Source organism: Phoenix dactylifera, chromosome 2 (genome assembly GCF_051530095.1).
Source record: "Phoenix dactylifera cultivar Ajwa chromosome 2, Ajwa_hap1_PhDact_Kaust_v1.1, whole genome shotgun sequence".
In the NCBI taxonomy this organism is placed as follows: domain Eukaryota; kingdom Viridiplantae; phylum Streptophyta; class Magnoliopsida; order Arecales; family Arecaceae; genus Phoenix; species Phoenix dactylifera.
The window spans coordinates 1,750,576-1,769,729 of NC_143191.1; the positions used below are offsets into that span (position 1 = coordinate 1,750,576).

General features: G+C 38.5%; 2 protein-coding genes across 7 annotated transcripts in view; both read left to right on the plus strand.

Moving 5' to 3' along the window:
- Positions 1–12,685, plus strand: LOC103706091 (PHD finger protein ALFIN-LIKE 8-like). 2 transcript variants are annotated; one of them, XM_008790087.5, is made up of 5 exons: positions 1–476; positions 606–638; positions 1,424–1,652; positions 11,882–12,017; positions 12,126–12,685. In XM_008790087.5, exons 1-5 carry the CDS (start codon positions 377–379, stop codon positions 12,399–12,401), a joined length of 774 nt encoding a protein of 257 aa, XP_008788309.1. In that variant the 5' UTR covers positions 1–376; the 3' UTR covers positions 12,402–12,685. The 2 variants fall into 2 exon arrangements, with proteins under 2 accessions (XP_008788309.1, XP_008788310.1); XM_008790088.5 differs by having other exon boundaries at positions 12,129–12,685.
- Positions 12,686–15,605: 2,920 nt separating this feature from the next.
- The window catches only part of EMB140 (EMBRYO DEFECTIVE 140), a 32,415-nt gene continuing 28,866 nt past the window's right edge, over positions 15,606–19,154 (plus strand). For 2 of the 5 annotated variants that reach the window (XM_008790092.4, XM_088714892.1), the window contains exon 1: positions 18,005–18,146. Coding sequence is in view for 1 of the 5 variants with exons in the window: in XM_008790091.5 (XP_008788313.3) it covers positions 15,932–16,201; positions 16,844–16,977 (404 nt within the window). In the remaining 4 variants the exon portion in view is untranslated. Of the gene's footprint in view, positions 16,202–16,843; positions 16,978–18,004; positions 18,147–19,154 lie in introns of those variants that run through there. The other 3 variants (XM_008790091.5, XR_016399057.1, XM_088714893.2) reach the window with 3 other exon arrangements.

Genomic DNA, 19,154 nt, shown 5'->3' on the forward strand with positions numbered 1-19,154 from the left:
CGCCAGTACGCCACCACGAGGAGGTAAAAGCCGGAAAACGAAAAAGAAGAACGAATAAGAGCCCTCCTCAACCAAATAAAAACCCACAAAACCCCTCCATCTCTCGCTACCTTCCCTCCATCCATCCCCCTCTTTCTCTCTCCCCTTCGCTCGCTTCTTTTCTTCTTCCTCTCATCGAGCTGGGATTTGAACTCTTTCGCCCCCCAAAAGCTCTCGAAAACCCTAATCTATCGACGGATATTGGGAACCCTAATTTATTGCTCGGTCGCTCTCTGAAGTCTGATCTGGTGTTCTGCGATTCCAGGGGGAAATCCCTTCTCGCTTCCGCCATTGGAGCTCGCGAGGTCCGCCGGCCTGGTCTGCTGTCGCGTGGGAAATGGAGGGGGGTGCGGGGGCGTACAATTCTCGCACGGCGGAGGAGGTCTTCAGGGATTTCAGAGGCCGGCGAGCCGGCATGATCAAAGCTCTCACCACCGGTCTCTTCCGCTCTCCCTTTTTCCCACTCTTGAGCTCGTTTTTTTAAGCTTTTGAGGTATTTTTTCCGTTTTGGTTTGTCTGTGGGTTTCTGAAAAGAAAGTTTTTTTTCTTTGTTGCTGGTGTTGCAGAGGTTGAAAAGTTCTACCAGCTTTGTGATCCCGGTGAGTCATCCCTTTCTTTGTTCGATCCGGTGGTGTTAGGGTTCCGCCATTTATGGTTTTGTTGTTTGATTCGGCCCGTTGGTGGTATTAGAACATTTCCACCTCCTTTAACTGGTCCTCTTTTGATATCTTTGTTTTCTCAGATGATCCGATGCTGAAAGATGAAATTTTGTTGTTTTCGTCCCTTTAGATGCTACGTGATTTTGTGAAAGCTATGGATAATATTTCATGTGTTTCGTCAAATCAAATGTAGCTGTTTGGGACTGAAATATTTCTTTTTTCTTCCTCAGTCTTTATACTGAATGCCTTTGCATTTCCGGAGATCATGGATGGAGTTTTGAGTGGGAAAGAAGGTTGCTTTAAGGCAATGCCTTATATCATGGATAGAGATTGTTGGTTATGGTTTGTGATATTTGATTAAATCGCCTTTCTTGTGATTGATAACCGAATAACTACCACTATTGTTGAAGCTCATTGTTTGAGTTTGTACGAAATTTAAAATGTAGGCAGGTCATAATTTGTTCCTCCAATTTATGTGTAATGACCTTTTTAAGAAAACATTACTTCTGCTGTTTACTGAGCAGCAATTCTTTCTGGGAAGCACTCAATGGCTATTTAATGCATTTTCTGTAATTACAATTTGTGCAATTCAATCAACTACATATTTCTCCGCAGAGTTTTGAAAGCTTTGTGATTTATGTCATTGGAGAAGCCTCTACTCTATCAGCAGTTTGAGTCTTACTTATTGAGAATGTTCCATACTGAACATTTGATTGCATTGGCAGAAAAGGAGAACTTGTGTCTTTATGGACTTCCCAATGAGACCTGGGAAGTAAATTTGCCTGCTGAGGAAGTACCTCCAGAGCTTCCTGAGCCAGCATTAGGAATTAATTTTGCCAGGGATGGGATGGACGAAAAGGATTGGCTGTCACTAGTTGCAGTTCACAGTGATGCATGGTTGTTGGCTGTTGCATTCTATTTTGGGGCTCGCTTTGGGTTTGACAAGGAGTCCAGGTAAAATTTTCTTTTGAATGGAGACTATGACATTACCAAAAATTGATGTCTTAGTGATGCTTGGTCCTGTTCCTTGTGCTTAAGAGCAGGACTTCTTATATAATTACCTTTTGGGCTCGTTTGGTTCGCGGAAAACATTTTTTCTTCTAGGAATATGATTTATGGGAAGCAGATTCCTAGGAAGAGGATGTCTGGGAAAGTACTATTGGCATGTTTGGTTGATCATGGAAAAATGACAGATTTTCAGAGTGTTTATGTTTGGTTGACTATCCACTTTCCTAGAAAAGTTGTGTAATTTCTATTATACCCTTAATAAAATTAGGTCTTTAATGCCTTTTTAATGTTGAAGGGCCTTTTTGGAAAAAAATAAAAATGGAGTGATTCCTGGCTCATGGAAAAGTAACTTTTCCATGTTTCTCATGGGAAAGACTTTCCTATGAAATGTGGGAATCATATTCCCATGAGAATACAACTTTTTCATTTTTCTCCTTTGAAAACTCTAACCAAACAAGAGGCATCTCATTACTTTTCCGTTGACCACACTTTCCCCCCTTCTTTTTCTGCGAACCAAACGAGCCCTTTCTGTTATTGATGCAATTATGATCATCATTCAAATACTTTTCTACCGGGAAAAGTATGTCATCATGCAACTTCTCTTTATTTCTATTTATCATCAGCAATTGATTTATATATGTAAAGATAATAAGGTAAGGTGCTCTTGTTATTCATGACATTGAGAACTTTTGGATTTGTCAAGCATGTGGTTGTGTTGTTAGTGCTTGCTTTTGTTCATGGATTGGTGGTTGAAAGAATTACATCTCTTCAACACAGTTATGATCTTATTTTCTTGATTAGTGATTTTGGACTTTTGATTATCCTTTTAAAATTTATAAGGTGTTATGCATTTTTTTAATCTAAAAAAAGTGTGATGCATGCAAAGTTGCATAACACAGCTTTGGGCACATATATGCGGCTTGACATACTATGACCTATTAAACATTTGAAAAATGGTATATATGTATTATTACATGATAATATTATGTATTTTTTTTTCTATCAGCAGTATCTTGTCTTGGCTGATTGAGAAGGTATAAGGTAGCACAATTGCTCAAACTGTGAGACTGATTTGATGCAAGTATCTTTCCACTAATTTGTACTGATATTGTTGGCAATGTAAAATGCAAGGTGGCATCTCATTGCTCTTCTGCATCTGATGTAGGTCATAGCATGTCAAAAATTATAGTTTAGCCTTTCTTTTGATTTTTTCCTTTCTAATGGATTTTTATATATACGTATATACTCACTTCATCTTGGGTATCATAAAAGAATGTGACGGGACATTGAAATCAACCATCCACATTGTTGATCATGAATGTCCAAAATTTCAGGTATTTTGGATATTAAATGGCTTTTTCTGATGATTATTGAGTAAAAAGAATTAAGTAATAAAACTCAAAATTTATCTGGAATGGTAGCTCCTAAAAATCTAGTTTATTTGATTTTCGCTTCATGTGTTTTAAGATATGCAGAACTAGATGAACAATGTTGATCCAACGACTTGGATGGTGTACCATATGTTACTGGCATAGGATACATCCAAGTTACTTATGCATGGTAACATTGAAAGCATCCTGATCTTTGTATATAACATCAGTTACTTCTGTCAAATAGTAGGCCAAAGTGAGGTTGGACAATCATTTGAAGCAATTATATTGGCAGTCCCCATAATACATACTAGATGTCTTTACAGATTTGATGCATTGAGGATGCTATCTCACTTAGAGTTTTGGGCTCACTAACAACTTGATTGCAAGCTTATTCTAACCACAACTCAAGAATGCGGGTCTTTTGAAAGTCTTTTTGTAGCTGATACTTAACCTATTAGGTTTTTTCTTCTCATTGTTACCATGGCATGTCATTTTCAGGTGCAATTCTATGTGTTCACTTGTATTTTTTGCTTCTAGGAATTGGATATACTATCACATTGACCTTTCCCACATTGCTTGCAAAATTTTAAACTCCATCTTAGTCCTCATTTTTGAAAGGTAGAAAAGTTATAGAATTGCACTAATGTGAATTTTAGTTATCTAAGAAAAATCTTTATGGCTTGATCTGTCAGAATGTAAAGAAGTTAAAAAGGACTGTTCTCCTTGAACAAGTCGTAGTTTCTACATGACCCTTGTAATTCTTGCATTGCCAAATGACCTACCAATTTGTAATGTTCAGCTTGTAACTAAAGGTTATTTTTCTCTTTCAATGATCCCCTTAGAAGATTATGATTGGAAGTTATGTTAAATAAATCGGATGAGCATTAATTGCTTCACATAATTGTCGATTTGTTAATTCTTATCATGACCTCTTTTGTCACAAGATCTGCTCCTTTGTGCTTGTATCCTCTCATTACTTACTGAAAACTGTATCTCCTTCCATGGCAAAGCAGAACCTTATCCTTGCCTAACATCAGGTCAAAAAGAGAATTATTTATTATTTTATCCTCTTGCTCTTTTAGGCTTGTTGCTTCTTCTGTCTTTCATCTCTCTCTCCCTAATCATGAAGGTCAGAGAAGTCTTTTGCTTGCCAAAAATGGCAAGGGATGCTTCATCTATAGAGGACATTCAATTGGGGAATAACCATGCTAAGTCTTTTTTCTCTTTTGAACCTTGAGTTTGTAATTGCATTGTATTGAGTTCCTAGTTGTACTCTCTCTCTCTCTTAAGGAGAATTCTCCTTTCAGTATTTGACATAATACGACTATTATTAAACTCATCACTAAGTATAGATAGTTTAATATTACTGGAAACAAATGCTTAAGTGTTCTAATAGTGATCTGACACGTTTGTTGTTTTTTTTCAAACACTATTTCTTGGTAATATACTAAGGTATTCCATAGAGAATGAAGCTTGCCCTTGAAAATCCTAATATGTCCAAGTAATTTTGTGAAGGTTGTCTTGGAGATGAAGACTATACCCGAAATAAAATTAATGGTTTTTGGATTTGAATGTTGCAAATGTATTGTGCTCTCAGGTGGGGACCATGTGCTGAATGATCCCATTTTTATGGGACCTACTCACAGGATGGGTACAAATTAGGCTGAGGAACTACTTTCTTCTAAGTACACTAAAGAATGTGAACAGTGCCATGTTTACAAACAGGACGTATAATAGGCTTGTTTGTTGAAAAGGCTTGGATGCTTATGACTTTACAGATTGGTGGATTTATGATCACACATGTGAACCATAGTCGTTCTTTATTATCTGCTCATAAACAAACTCATCTATTTTTGGCTTGTGGCTTCTATTCTGAGATTTAGTTTCTTTATTTTTTGATTTTTTTGGCTAAACTTTGAATCATACGTCATGGACTGTTTGGTTATATGCACATACCTGGCGATTCTTAGTTGCCTTAGCACAAATTTTTCCTTAGATTTTTTGAAACAAAGTTATTAGTTGTGTTCGTCTTTTCAGCTAGTTATCATAATCTCGCCGCTTGTTTTGAGTAAGTAAGGTTTTAAGAAATGAGACACAGAAATCTGTGCCCAAGAACTTGATAGTTGGAAGTTGTCCTCTTGACATTACATTGTGCATGAAAACTTTGTAGAATAGGAAATCATATATTTTCCACAACCTACTGTTAGGCTGTTGATTTGGCACTAAGTCCACATATTAGCTAACCTTAGTTGGATTTTTTGGACCACATTTGTCATGTTTGCCCATTATATTTCATTTGCTCTCTGAAGTCATGGCTATAATTAAATTCTTAAACCTATTTTTTTTGAAATTTAATTGTTGGTTTTAGTTTTTAAATTGATATTACAAAATCGATACTTATGGCATACTTTTCTTCGCTATTTGTTGTAAATATTTGTTAGGAAGAAAAATTTTGATCTTCATTATATGGTTGAATATAATAAGGTATAAAATCAGGAAGTTTACTTTAGCACTTTGATATGGTTGCTATTTGTTGGGTTTAGTAACATGACAAGATGGGCTAGCATGTAGCCTTTGCAGGACGTACGGTAAAGAAGTCTCCTTTTCTTCCAGGGTGGCTAACAAGATTTTTTTCTTGCATACAGTAAATAAGCCTTTCTTTCCGTACTCTTTATCTTTCTCTTCTCTGTTATTCATGTGGACTCCAAACTATAGTTCTCAGATAAGAATGCTACTGTTACTAATACTCTGTTCTTTTTATTGTCTTTAGTTGATTAGATCAAATCATTATGTAATGCAGTTAAGCATGGTAAACAACCAAGTTTGATTTTTCTCCTTCCAATATTAAACTCTTAGTTTTCGTCTATGCTTCAGCGAATTTTTGAACTCAAATATTAAGGTTCTGCCATTGCTAGAATTGGTTGGATTTGTTTTTTTTTTTGTAAATCGTTATGGGTTGCTTGTTTCACTTAAAACAGTGTTGGTTGGATGAATTTGATGTGGTTTATAGAAACATCTGAAACAATTTTTCAGTGATTGGGTCACTTTTGTTTCTTTCACTTGAAGTAACAAAATGTTTTTATGAAGCAAATTGTTTTGGGGGAAATTTGTAAACCATGATTCTTTCTTTATTGGTTGCATATCTGTTACTTAATCTCGCATACTTAGTCTGTTAGTTGCTAAAAAATTCGTAAACCAAAGGGCCATGTTTTCATAAACATGGCTATACGTGTATGGGATAACTGTATTGGTTGTTTTTTTTAGAATATTGTTGACATAAAAAATATCAACATTTAAGGATATGCTCTTATTACCAATTCCATTACTTGACAAAGGAGGAATTTAATGTTTATAGATCTTACATGTTGTTAATGTCCTTGGCATTAGTATTTGTTGGTGTTCAAAGTTGGGAATGACTTTGCTATAGGTAGGTTTGGGTCAAGTGACATCGAGGTTTTAAATTCTGGTTGATCCTGATTCAAATTTGACTCTTTACTTGTTTCCTTTAATTTTGGCTGTCTTGATTTTGTTCGACTGAAACTGACAGATTCCAGTCTGGTTTCAGGTGTTTCAGCTAATTTTACCCAAAAATTATGCAAAAAATTTTAAGCATTATTATAACATTTATTATGATGTTGGGATGGTTTCATTAGTTATTTAAGTATATAGTCTGTATTGTCAATTTTGGGCTGTCTTTCTTTCTTTCTTGAGTTAAAGAGGGAATATTTGCTCATGGATTGCAATTGATGATCAGTATTTGCTTTAAATGAAGCATCAATTCTGGCGAATTCAAGAAAACTGGAATCATTTTAGTAACTTATGTCAAGAAATCCAAAAGAGAGGTAACATTTTGTGGATTTAAAAGACCCTTGTTTGGGGTTTCTGGAAGATAATTTAAGGAGGAGCAGGAGAGGTCTATTTAGTAGAAAGTGTGCCTCAAATACTCTATTTGCAAGATTTGAACTTGGATTTGTTAGATACTAGCTTAAGTCTTATAAGCATTTAGATTATATTTATCGGAGTAAAGTATTATTATTATTAGGTCATTAGTTAAATTTTGTTACTTAGTATGATGTTAATCAATTTATCAACAAGTACTAAACTTTGCCCGCCCCGCCCTCCCCACTTTTTTCTTTTTCTTTTTTGGTTTCTTTTTTTTTTTTGCGGGGGGGGGGGGGGGGGGGGGGGGGAGTGGAGGTCGGAGGCTGCAAGTGGAGGCATCTATGGGCTAGGAGGTTAGCAGTTGCCTGTTTGCTGCCTATAGTCTTTTAGAACATTGATACAAAGTGTTCGTGCAATGTGATGTTCTTTCATCAAGTTGTTAAGAGAGGACCATTTGCAACAAAATTATTGTTGTTGAAGGAAAACAGTTTGAGGCATACAAGTATGGGGAAAAAAATCTATACTGTTGTCCATGTTTTGACATGAGTATGGAGCTGCGTTGATCCAACCTCAAATACTCCATCTTGAGATACATTAGCAAAGATTAAGGAGCTGTGGTGGAGTTCTGGTGCTTGGAAAGGAGTTGATGAATGAAGCAGGAGGTTCAGGGAGCAATGCTTGAAATGGAGGGAGATGGTGTGAAAAAGTTGATGGACATGTGTGGGTTTTGTTTATAAAATTGATTTGAACGGGATCATCTCTAGCACCCAACTTAGTAAACTTCAGCTGCTATGCATCTAACCATTAAAAACACAGAGAGGGAAACAAAGAAAAGTTGATGTCAATGTTATGCGTGGGACTTAAGAAGTTATTGTTCCTGACTGGACTAATGCATTATCTTTTCTTTCGGCTACAATGTCCCAATTGATAATAGAAACCTTTTAAACAAATATCTCTGGTAGGAATCTGTCAGATAAATATAAAATTGATCTTTAAGTGAGATCCAAATTAGTTCAAGGTATGTAGAGTCAGTTTGGTATCAATAATGAACATTATGGAGTCTTTTATAGTGGTAAAATAAATAGCCGTGTAACAAAAATGCCCATTTAAAGGTGTTCTCCAAAAAGAAATCTTGTTTAGATTTCTTTTTTCCCAGGGGACAGTGGGGGAGGCAGCGAGCAATAAAAGATGACTTTGTATAGAAAAATTAAGCTCGCATATTATAAATCTATGCAAGTGGCACAATTGTCAACCCTCTTCCCTCGATGCTATTAGTGATGAGATGCTTGTTTGATACACCATTTCATTTGATCATGGAGTGGAACTTAGTTTGTAATTAGTAAATTCACATCATTTTAGTCAATGTATTCCTCTTTGTATCTTGATGTTAGAGTTGTTATACTTATATTACTTACCTAAAGTATAACTTGGTGGCACTTTTTTTCTGTTACTTTTGCTACTACAATAGCTTTTCTTTTTTAATTGTGCTTGGTCTCTCATCTCCTTGCAACTCTATGCTTTTGAGTGTGCAAATGGTGATCAACAAGTTGTTTCCAAATTTGTTGATGGAAGTCTTGTAGGTGAGGTGGGAGGATGCATGATGACCATAGCATAATTTATAGTTTATATAATTGTTTGCTACAAGTTTGGAAGAAAATAATGTACGAGAGCTAAGCATTGGACCGATTAGAATACCAAATGTGGTATATAAAGCTATCTGAGTTAATAAAGATACGATAAATCCTATATAATGGAAGATGAATTATTGAGGTGATATCAAAATAAATAGAGAGACGAATTGCATCAATTTCCATGGAAGTAGATTTAAGAGCCACACTGTGAAGCAAGGTATGCTGAACCGACCGGAACCGATCGGTTCAGCCTGTACTGAATTGGTGCCGACAGGCATCAGTACGGTACAACATATAAATTCGGTTCTATACTTGAACCGGTGCGAACCGGTACCCTGCGCATGAATGCGTAGTTTTTTTTTTCTCGTGGATGCGACGCATGCAGTTTTTTTTTTTGCGTCTGCGCGTCGCATCCCTGCGTGCGTCAATCGGTACTGTACTAGTACCGGTGCCTACTGGTACGTCGGTATGGTCGGTCCGGCAAACCTTGCTGTGAAGGAACTAGTAAAAATGATAACACCATGTTGCATAAAAATGATTCGATCTAATTTGACTTTGCACCAAGAAGGTAAGTTGGGTGGTTGCTATTTTTTTTTCTTGGTCATTGATGGAAAGAGTTATGAAAAGGATGAACGTACACATTGTTTTTAATTAATTTTTTAAAAAATGACAAAATACTACAATAAGCTGGTTTGTTGGTTCTAAAGGAAGAAACCAATCCAAATTTATGTTGATATCATTAAGGGCATAGGAAGGAACACTTTCTGAGAACTAGCATTTGGTGTGATGAGGTGAGGGAGGTTTTTAAGCATGGTGAATCCATGGTTGATAAACTGTTTGCAGTTAATCGAAGAGATGTGCCATTTGTATATTTTCTGCAAATGTATAGTGTCAGTTTAAAACCTAATAGGAGCGAGTGTGAAATTTAAAATGGTGAAGGAAAACTCTGTAGGATAATGGTCAATTTAATCATGCAAACCAAAATTGGGCATGTGGGATGTAATTTAGTGGCAATGAAGTCAAAAGAAGGCTTATGTTATGGCCCAAAAATACCTCAATGTTATATTTTGCTATCAAGATTTATTATATGAAACAATGGAGATTTAGAAGCAAATATCTTTCACATGTTTAGATCGATGAAAGGGTGGTGGGTAATACTTATAGGGTGTTCTGCAATTACTTTATACGGTAGAGATTAAAGGGAATTTTCTTTTTGATAGTGGAAAAGCCTTAAAGTTGGGTGCATGTCAATTCTAAATATGATCTAGACTCACCGGATGAGGCTGTTGAGTGGATACTTTGGTCTAACAAAAAAAAGTGCTGGTAGGATGGGAGGACCTACAAAAATCTCAAATCTCAATGACGTTTGCGAGAAAAGTTCTTAAAGCAGATGTTGTTGACAAAGGTCCTCTAGTAGGATTGGTTTTAGAAAAAGGACTGTTAAACCAGAACCACATAATTATGATGATGCTTTTTGTTATGGTTATGCTTACTGTACTTGGTTGCAATTCATGTCACTTTTTTCTGTTCAATTGCAATGAAAAGCCACCTTAACCTTTCATTGATGCTGTTATAGGATTCAAAATTATCTAATGATTTAGCAGCAAACACTTGTAGAGTAATTCTTGTTTGATAAAAAGGGAGGAATGATCCAGCTGATGGAATTGCCCAGGTCCAAATACTTGAGGAAACACTAACTAGTTTTGAACTTGGAGCGTCCTCCATACAGAATGAGGGAACAGGGGTGCAGTTACTGCATTATCAAAACACAGTTGATTATGTGGAAATACGTGAAACAAACTTCTCTGAATACATACATATTTGATTGTTAGAAAACTATTAAAATCTGAAAGCACATGATACACATGGATAAGTAGCTTTTGTGGAAAGCACTAGGGGCAAAATTTGCGCCCAGAGACTAATCGTTTGAAGCATTTTGAATTTCTTGACGCTGATAATTGTTAAACATATTGTGGACCTAACTGCATAAAGATGCTCAATAATTTCCCAGGATTATTCCTTGCCTGTCTTAAGTAATAATATGCATGAACCAATCTATGTTTTCTGAGTAAGATAGTGTTTGTTGGGCTTTTGGAGAGGCCGTTGGAGTTTGTAGGTCACTTGGCTATGTCATGAAGATTAACTATTATAAATTGCAAAGGTGACTTGCTTGATAATACTGCAAAGAAAAAGAACAAATTGCACAGTTAATATTTGCGATGGTGTCTAGTTTTATGTTTCTTACTATAATGATGCAAAATGTTCTATACCTGGGACAAAATCTATACTAATGTGATCTCCTTCCTTGTGTCTACAAAATGGTTCTGGGAATGGCAGGCGTGCAAGGACCTAGTTTGCAAGGGACTTGCAGACAAAGCTATTATTTTGACCTATTTTATGCATCTACACTGGAGGATCATAGTTCAGTACAAATGAGTCAAGTTCAACAATTAGATATACAACCATCATTAATTCTTGCATATTTAATTCTCGTGTTATTTGGGTAGCTTAATTTTTCTCCTTGTCTAATTTTCTCCTATTTTATGGATCTATATCATGAGGTTTAATGCTCGATATGAGACGAAAGTCTGACTGTGCCCCCTTCTTCATTCCTGCTTCCAGTGGATCAGAGACTAGGTTAATTTTATATATGGAAACTTGTTTGATTCTGTGTTTTTCCTTTAAAATGATAACAGACATGCTTGTACACATGTAGTAAATTCTGAGCATGGTGTTTTCCCCATTTCTTTTTTTTTTTTTTTCTGTTTTCCTCTTTTTTTTTTTTGGTTGGTTTGCGGCGGCGGCGGCGGGGGGGGGGGGGGGGGGGGTGTGGTTTGGGTGTGTGTTGTCTAGACTGCTTATTTCTAAACAACACCTATTTATGGATGAAACTGCTAATATATAGCTGAATGATGATCAAGCTTGAAAGCTGCTCGTGCCTTCTATTCTATATTCTTGTTTTTGTGCACTTCAGCTTTCAAATCTGACGATTTTTACCTTTGCACAAATATCTGTCCTATGTTGTGGTTGTATTTACAGTTATTACGTTGTATTTACTTTCCCTGTTTAATTGGTTTCCAATTTTATTGGAAGTCTCCGAAGAGATACTTTCCCTGTTTAATTGGTAGACTGCTGAATATATCTTCTGTCATTACTCATGCATATGATATTCCAGTTTGCAGCGTTCCCAGAGGAATCACTTTTCTTTATTGAAATTTTAACCGTTTTGACTTCCTAGATGAAAAATGTTCATGCCTGACATGGTTTACTTTGTGGAATAACCGTACAGGAGGCGACTTTTCAACATGATCAATAATCTCCCCACCATATATGAGGTTGTGACTGGAACTGCAAAGAAGCAATCAAAAGAAAAAACCCCTAACAGCAGTAGCAAGAGCAACAAATCAAGCTCAAAGATGGTCATGGTAGTATATATGAGTTCCTTACATTGCATCTCTTGTTTTCTTCTTTCTCATTAGAGAACTCAAGCCGAATTTTTGCTGCCCTCGCTGTCTTATCTTCTCTCTTCCCAGCAGTCACGGCAGGCAGAGTCAAAGGCCTCCAAGATGCCTCTCCCGAAAGAGGATGAAGAGAGTGGAGAAGAGGATGAGGATGAGGATGAGGAGGAGCATGGAAACACTTTGTGTGGTGCATGTGGGGACAACTATGCAAATGATGAATTCTGGATATGCTGCGACGTTTGCGAGCGATGGTTCCATGGGAAGTGCGTCAGGATCACACCTGCTAGGGCTGAGCACATCAAGCAGTACAAATGCCCAGGATGCAGCAACAAAAGGGCTAGAGCATGAAAAGCATAGACAAGCGTTATTGCAGATGTATTAGAATAGGAAAACCATTTTGGGATGCAACAGTCAATGGACCTGCACGCCCAAGTCAGGCTTTCAGGTTTTAGACGTAGTTTAATTAATTTCACATTCAGTATGTTACTGTTAATTACTGGTGTCTCTTTGGGTAAGAATTCATTTGTCATGAGTGATATCTTATGTGCTAAACTAAATTGCTAGAAGAAACAGAATTAGGTGTGAGTTGTGGCAGTGAACCTTTACAATTAATATTTCTCTTTTTCTTTTCACGCATTTGATTGCACTAGATGTATCAATTAGTCTCTTTTTCTTCTGCGTATTTCTTGGCTCATTACATACCGATCTCAATCATGTTTGCAATCCAGCTATTTGATTTCAGTGCTTTTCTGTGCGGCAGATCTGAGTACCAACGCCATTGTGGTTAATGTTTTGCCAAATACCTTGCAATTTTAGAAGCGTGTTTGATCTATCTATCATGATGGAGTAACGTTTTATGGTTCAACTTTTCTTCTCTCCTTTTATGGAGAGCGATTCAAGAATCCTGAATTCCTGATGATTTTGGTTGTGGAAAGAAGTATGCTTTCTTGTCACTCTCAAATCTGAAGGTTGGAGATTTGATTGAATGATTGCACTGCTATATGGAAGCACTCAACACCAGAACGATAGAAATGATGAGTAATCTCTGCTTGACAACGGCTATATATGAGATTTAAAGGATGTCAAGAAAGATTGGTCCCTACCAACTCGCCTTCTGCAGGGGCAAAGATTGGTCCCTACCAACTTCTTCCGCAGAGGCATCGACACCTCTTTAGCGGATCCTGGGCAATGTTTGAAAGTCTTTTCTAGACTGCTGTTGTCGCATTTTGATGAACGGCAAAGAGTTTTTGCATGCTTAGTGGTTTTATATACGCGTAGTATGAATATATCTAATAAAATCAAAAAACAAAATATCACTCAATATCACTCAACACAGTCAGAACATCTAAAGTGTTGGTTCATAGAACTCCTTTAGAATGTTCTGCTACAAACAAGGTAATTTAGTCCGCCGCACTGTTTACTTTACAGTAGATATGCCTGGCCATCTAGAACACATACTCCTTCACACGCTTCTGGATGTCAAGCAGGAGCAGGTGGGCAACACCGAGCACAATCTAACTGCAATTCTAGCCAATCGCCATTGCTAAGTCCCTCTTGATTATCAGGCGGTCAGTCCTCAAAATCTGCCTCACATAGGTGATCCCTACCGAGGCCACCCTCAGCTCGATCCTCGGGACTGAGGTATCGAAGATCGGCGACCCACCTACTACAATTAGTCTAGAATTTGAACCCCGAATCACAAAGCCCGTACTGCCTCTGCTGCCATCATCCATCACATTAGCATTGAAGTTGATGAGGAAACTTGGGCGTGGGGGCTTCTAGGTGATATAAACCACTTGGGTTGTTGCATGAGCAGAAGGGGAGTCCTGTATATCTCAAGCTATCTTAGTCTCACAGGTAGTGGAGAGAGAAGTGATCACAATGGCCTGCACCATCGCCCTCTCCAAAACAAATCTTGTCGCACGTGTCTCTCCCTCGAAGATGTGGGTGTTTCTGGTTAGCCAGATGTGGTAGGTAATATAAGCAGCCCTGATACCTCATAGCATGGACGACTCGCTATTAGAGCTCTCCCGAAGGAACTCTAGGAAGGTTCGAGAGGGAGTCGTCGACCAAAAGAAAGATGGGGAGAGATTGACGTGGCTCCATATATGCGCCCCCTCTAGTACTGAAATAAAGCATGATCCACTGACTCCTCCATATTGCAAAAAGGGCAGATCGGGGGATGCTTAAACTCCAACCGCTTAGCACATCCCTCGTGGGCAAGCGACCCCCGACCACCTTCCAGATGAAGAGGCCGACCCTAGGGTGGATCCTCAACCTTCAAATCCAAGTGCCATCTAGCCTCCAGGTAGGCCGCCCCTAGCCAAGCCATAGAGGTCCCTCGCCCTCACCTTTGGGTTGTAGGAGGATCATCAAACTTGCACGTCAGAGCAGTCATGAGTTGGGATCAAAAGGGAGAAAATCAACTCCACCAATGTCCCTCTGAAAAGATAGGTAACCATCTCGTTGTTCAACCTCCTGTCCCCATGGTAGAAAAGATTTCGGACGCGTAAGCCTGCTGCAGCCTCCGAACTAATCGTAGTAGGCCATCGGCTCAAGAGGAGGTCCACTACCCACACATCCTCCATCACATCCCCGGATTAACCGTCCCAGTCAGTTATCTAATGCTGGCCATCACCTCCGAGGCATGGGAGCAAATCGCCTTCCACAAGTAGGAGAATTTTCGGCTAGCTAAGATCTCAGCACCATAGGTCCATAGGCTATATTTGGTCCTCATCATAGAGCTCCAAAGGCACTCTAGCTTGAGGATGAATCTTGTAGCATGTTTGGCTAGCATCACGTCACTTTTTGAGGGGCTGAATGCCTAGGCCCCTGTCGCGGAGAGGCTGGCAGATAGTGTCCCACACCACCAAATGCACCTCTCTCCCACCAATGTGCGACCTCCACAAGAATCTTCTAAATATCTGCTCCAGCTTGAAGAGTAGGGCTTTTAGCAAGACAGTGTTAGACAAGAGGTTAAGTGGCATAGAGCTAAGAACCGACCTAATCAAAGCCACCCTACCCATCATAGACAGAGCTTTGTATTGCCACCCCTCCAGTTGGTCTCGAATCGCTCCATTCCATGAACTTAGTATTTCGGAGCCTCCACTCGGTAATAGGCATGCTAAGATAGCTTCAAAGTCTGTTGTGTTCGTTGATCCCTCAAGAATCATCGATGGCACGCTTGATTTGAGGCTTGGGCTTTGGGCTGAAAAGGATAGGCTAGCAGATTTGTGGAGGTTCATATTTTGGGCCGCCCGCCTCCGGTGCCGATAAAATGTAGTGCCCATCGAACCCTTGAGTCACTTCGCTTGGGCCCTCATCCTTGAATGGATGTGACTCGTGGCTTTCGCGTCCCCTCGACAGCCATGTCTCTAGAACCCAACGGCTGAAACGGATTTGGGGAGCCATCTTATTTGTTCCAGAACCGGCGTCGGCTGGTTCGGACAACCGTGCACAAATCAGAAGGCCGAAACCGACGGCCCTGATTCAAGACGGTTCCCATGATTTACCTGTTCTTTTTCCTTAATTCACAGCCAACTTACCCCTCCTATAATTGACAGGCGAATGTGTAGCTTATTCTCCGGTCTATTGATCTGGATTTCGTTACCCTCGTCGCCGTCTTCCTTCTATTAACAACAGCAACTATTCCTATCTTGGGTTTTAAGCTCTCCGCTTCTCTTATTCCCTTTCTCCTCCCGTTCTTTTCTTCTGCTCCTCGTCGTTGGGTTTAAGTAAAAGCACTCTTTTGGGGCATTTTCTCTCCTTAAAAAGAACGCCTTCTTTTTCACCCTTCCTATCGCCTGTTCTTTGTAAAAGATTTCGCCGAAAAAGCTCTGTTTTTCTTGGGTCCGATCATTAGGCGGAAGGGGGTAGAGATGCCGGTGGACGAGGCGGCGGCGGAAGCGCCTCTTCTCGTAGCCATGGAAGAAGACCGAGCGGAAGCCGGAGAGGCGGCAAAAGAGGAAACCCTAGAGGAAGAATCCGCCGGCGGGGCCGGAGATGGAGGCGCAGCCGCCTTCGAGGACAAGAACCCTAGCTCCTCCTCCGACTCCGAGTCCGATGACGAAGCGGCGGAGGGCCTTCAGATCGAAACACTAGAGACCGCGCTCGCCCAGAATCCCATGAACTACGAAGCTCACGTCCAGGTACTCCTTCCACACCTTCTTCTCCATCGTGCTCGTTTTGGAGAAGTTAACCTCTGCTCTCTCTTCTACCCTTCACTGTTAGGGTTCTTGGGGGGTTCTTTAACTTGTAGATGGAACGAGCTCCCAGATGGGCGTGTTATGCTCGTTTTGGGGAATTTGAGCTCTGTTCTCTCTTCCATCTTTACACTGTTAGGATACTTGGGTGCATCTTTTGAGATTTATAATGTATTGGAGGGTCTGCAAGCTTCTTGGGTGGATTTGCTGAGAAAACATAACTGGGAGGGTTTGTTTGGGAGCAGAATTCATCGATTGTTGCATGTAGGTAGACGTTCTTGTAGTCAGTTTGAAACAATATTACTTAAATCAATTACTTAATTTGAAAATTAATTGCTCAGAAACAATATTGCTTGGAGGTTGTTCTTGTAGTCAGTTTAATGTGATACAATATGCAGGCCTTTTGAAAAGGCAAGTTGTTAAGTAACTAGTTTAGATGAACAAGCTTTGTCTAACAAAGGATCAGGAACCCTCTAGTTGAACCACTTACAAATGCATCCAGAAACACATGCTCACTGGCATGTGTTCATGCATGCATTTTTTGTGTTATTGAGTTTATAGTCATTTTGCTTTCCTTCTTTTTGGCAGTATATTCAATGCTTGAGGAAATCTGGACATGTTGAGAAGCTAAGACAAGCAAGGTATGCAATGAATGAGCGCTTTCCTCTAAGCCCGAAAATGTGGCAAGAGTGGACGAAAGATGAGATTTCATTATCTGCAGGGTATGTGTCTATGTTTGTTTAATTTAAATGCGCGAAGCAGTAATTTCCTGTTCTTGTGTCATTGTTGAATATCGCTACTTGTCATCAGTATATGTTTTTATGTGGATATGGTTCATGTAAATAATCTACATTCTCACACGTGCATACATGGTCATGCACAGTTAAATAAATTTACCTAGTCTGTGACAATAACAGTGTCAGAGTCTCAGAGATCATATTCATTATGAAATATTTGATCACTTGATTCAGATCTGAGATGTTCTTTATAGTTAACATGTTTCTTATTGTTCAAGATGGATCATAACAGTCATTTACGGATTTACCCATCTAGATCTTTTATTAGAAATCAATATTTGGCTTTCATGTCTGAAGTATATAATTCATTGTTTATGTTTGGTATGTTTGGTTCTGGTAAGGCTGTTCCTGTGTTTGTCCACGTCTTTCTACTTTAAGTAATCGTGCACTGTCTCTCTCTATTTTTTTTTTCTCCTCCTTGCCATGATACATAGCAAGTCTTCTGATTTTGCCACTACTTGATGAAAACTTGGACATCACCTGGACAGCTTTTAAGGAGTTTAATGGTCTTGGTTGATTAAAAAATGAATCGATTGTCATAAATTTCTTCATCTACAACTAAAAATTAAACAAGAAAATAATATGATTAGAATACTTCAATAAGTAATTATTAAAAATATATTATATGCTATGATGTAGAGATCTTTTTGATCTCTTAACATATTCATTTACTAAAACAATTCTGTATACTTTGTGGAGGAAGATTATGTAGGAAGATAATGTTGAAATATCAGGTTGCCTCTCTATTTATGTGTGATATCATTATCTGTATAATGTAACATTTGCCTAAGAAGGAAAAAATCTCTTATTATTTTTATTCTTGCATTAAGAGTTAGAATATCTTGATCAATGCTTGCTTACTTTATGCATCATAGTTAGTGTGAATATCATATTTTATGTTCCACACATTTGTATGGTGTTAGGATTTAGGAAGAGAATGGAAAGACCTAAGTTAACCTTGGCAGTGGGGAGAAAGCTTGAAATAACAGCTGGAGTGGTCCTAAATAAGAGTGCTTGGCGAATGCGAACTTATAGAGCCCGTGCTAGATAGTTGGGGCAAGGCATGATGGTTGTTGTTTTGGTCATGGACTAAGGTACATTTTATGCTGTTTGATATGCTTTTATATGAATGGTGTGTCTCACTTTCAGTTGTGTTTAAGTTATGATGATTGACACTTAGAAACATCTTTATCACCTTAGCAATGTATTATCTAGAAAATTCTTTTGATAAAATTTGTTGATATGAGCCATATGTAAGTTTTAATTATTCAAAACCTATCAATCCCTAGTTGTAAAGCCAATTTAACCTACGGTAAGGTTTATTTGATTACAAGAAGAAAATGTTAAAAAAAAACTAAAGAAAAGAACCTTTTGCTTCCTCAGCATTTGGCAAACAGGCTTCTTTCCGTTTCCTCAGTTGACATGAACTTAGGGACCTCTAGCTAATGAGAAAAAGAGATATTCATTTATTACCAATGCAAGCATGGACTAGCAGATTAATGACATTCATTCTCTTGCAAAATTTAGATATGTGGTTATGTTTCAGTGGCCTAGTCAATATTTGCCTGTTTAACAGATTCATGTCAGTGGCTGCTGAGAATTTATGTTAGTGTGCTACAACTTTCAAGTTATTGGGTATCCTTAAGCAAATATTTCACTATGCTAGTGTAGTTTCTTCTTCGTGCTTACCAAGTCTATGTAATTGGCAAATCAAAGAGTCAGCTAGGGTGAATCAGGTTACAAGTAGAACCAACCAGGCAATCCTTATATTTATCATGATCAATGATGTCCATTTGACCTTATAGGTAATTCAGTGCTGCTTGCTTAACTCTAGAAGTGTTTGCTCGGCCGAAGTGTGGGTCAAACTGTCATCTTTTTTCTGTGATCCTTTCACTTCTTACCTCATTAAGGTGGCCATGACACCATATAGTGGGAAATTTTTCTTATTTTCTTTTAGATTTAGTGAGGTAGCAGTCATTTGTGGATTATTTGGGTGTAAAGTTCCACCAAATTAACACAGCACCTGGAAAATGAATTCTGTAAAGGTTCCATTGCTTTCTTTTCATAAAACTGTTATAAGAAAGTCAGAAAATATGAAGAAT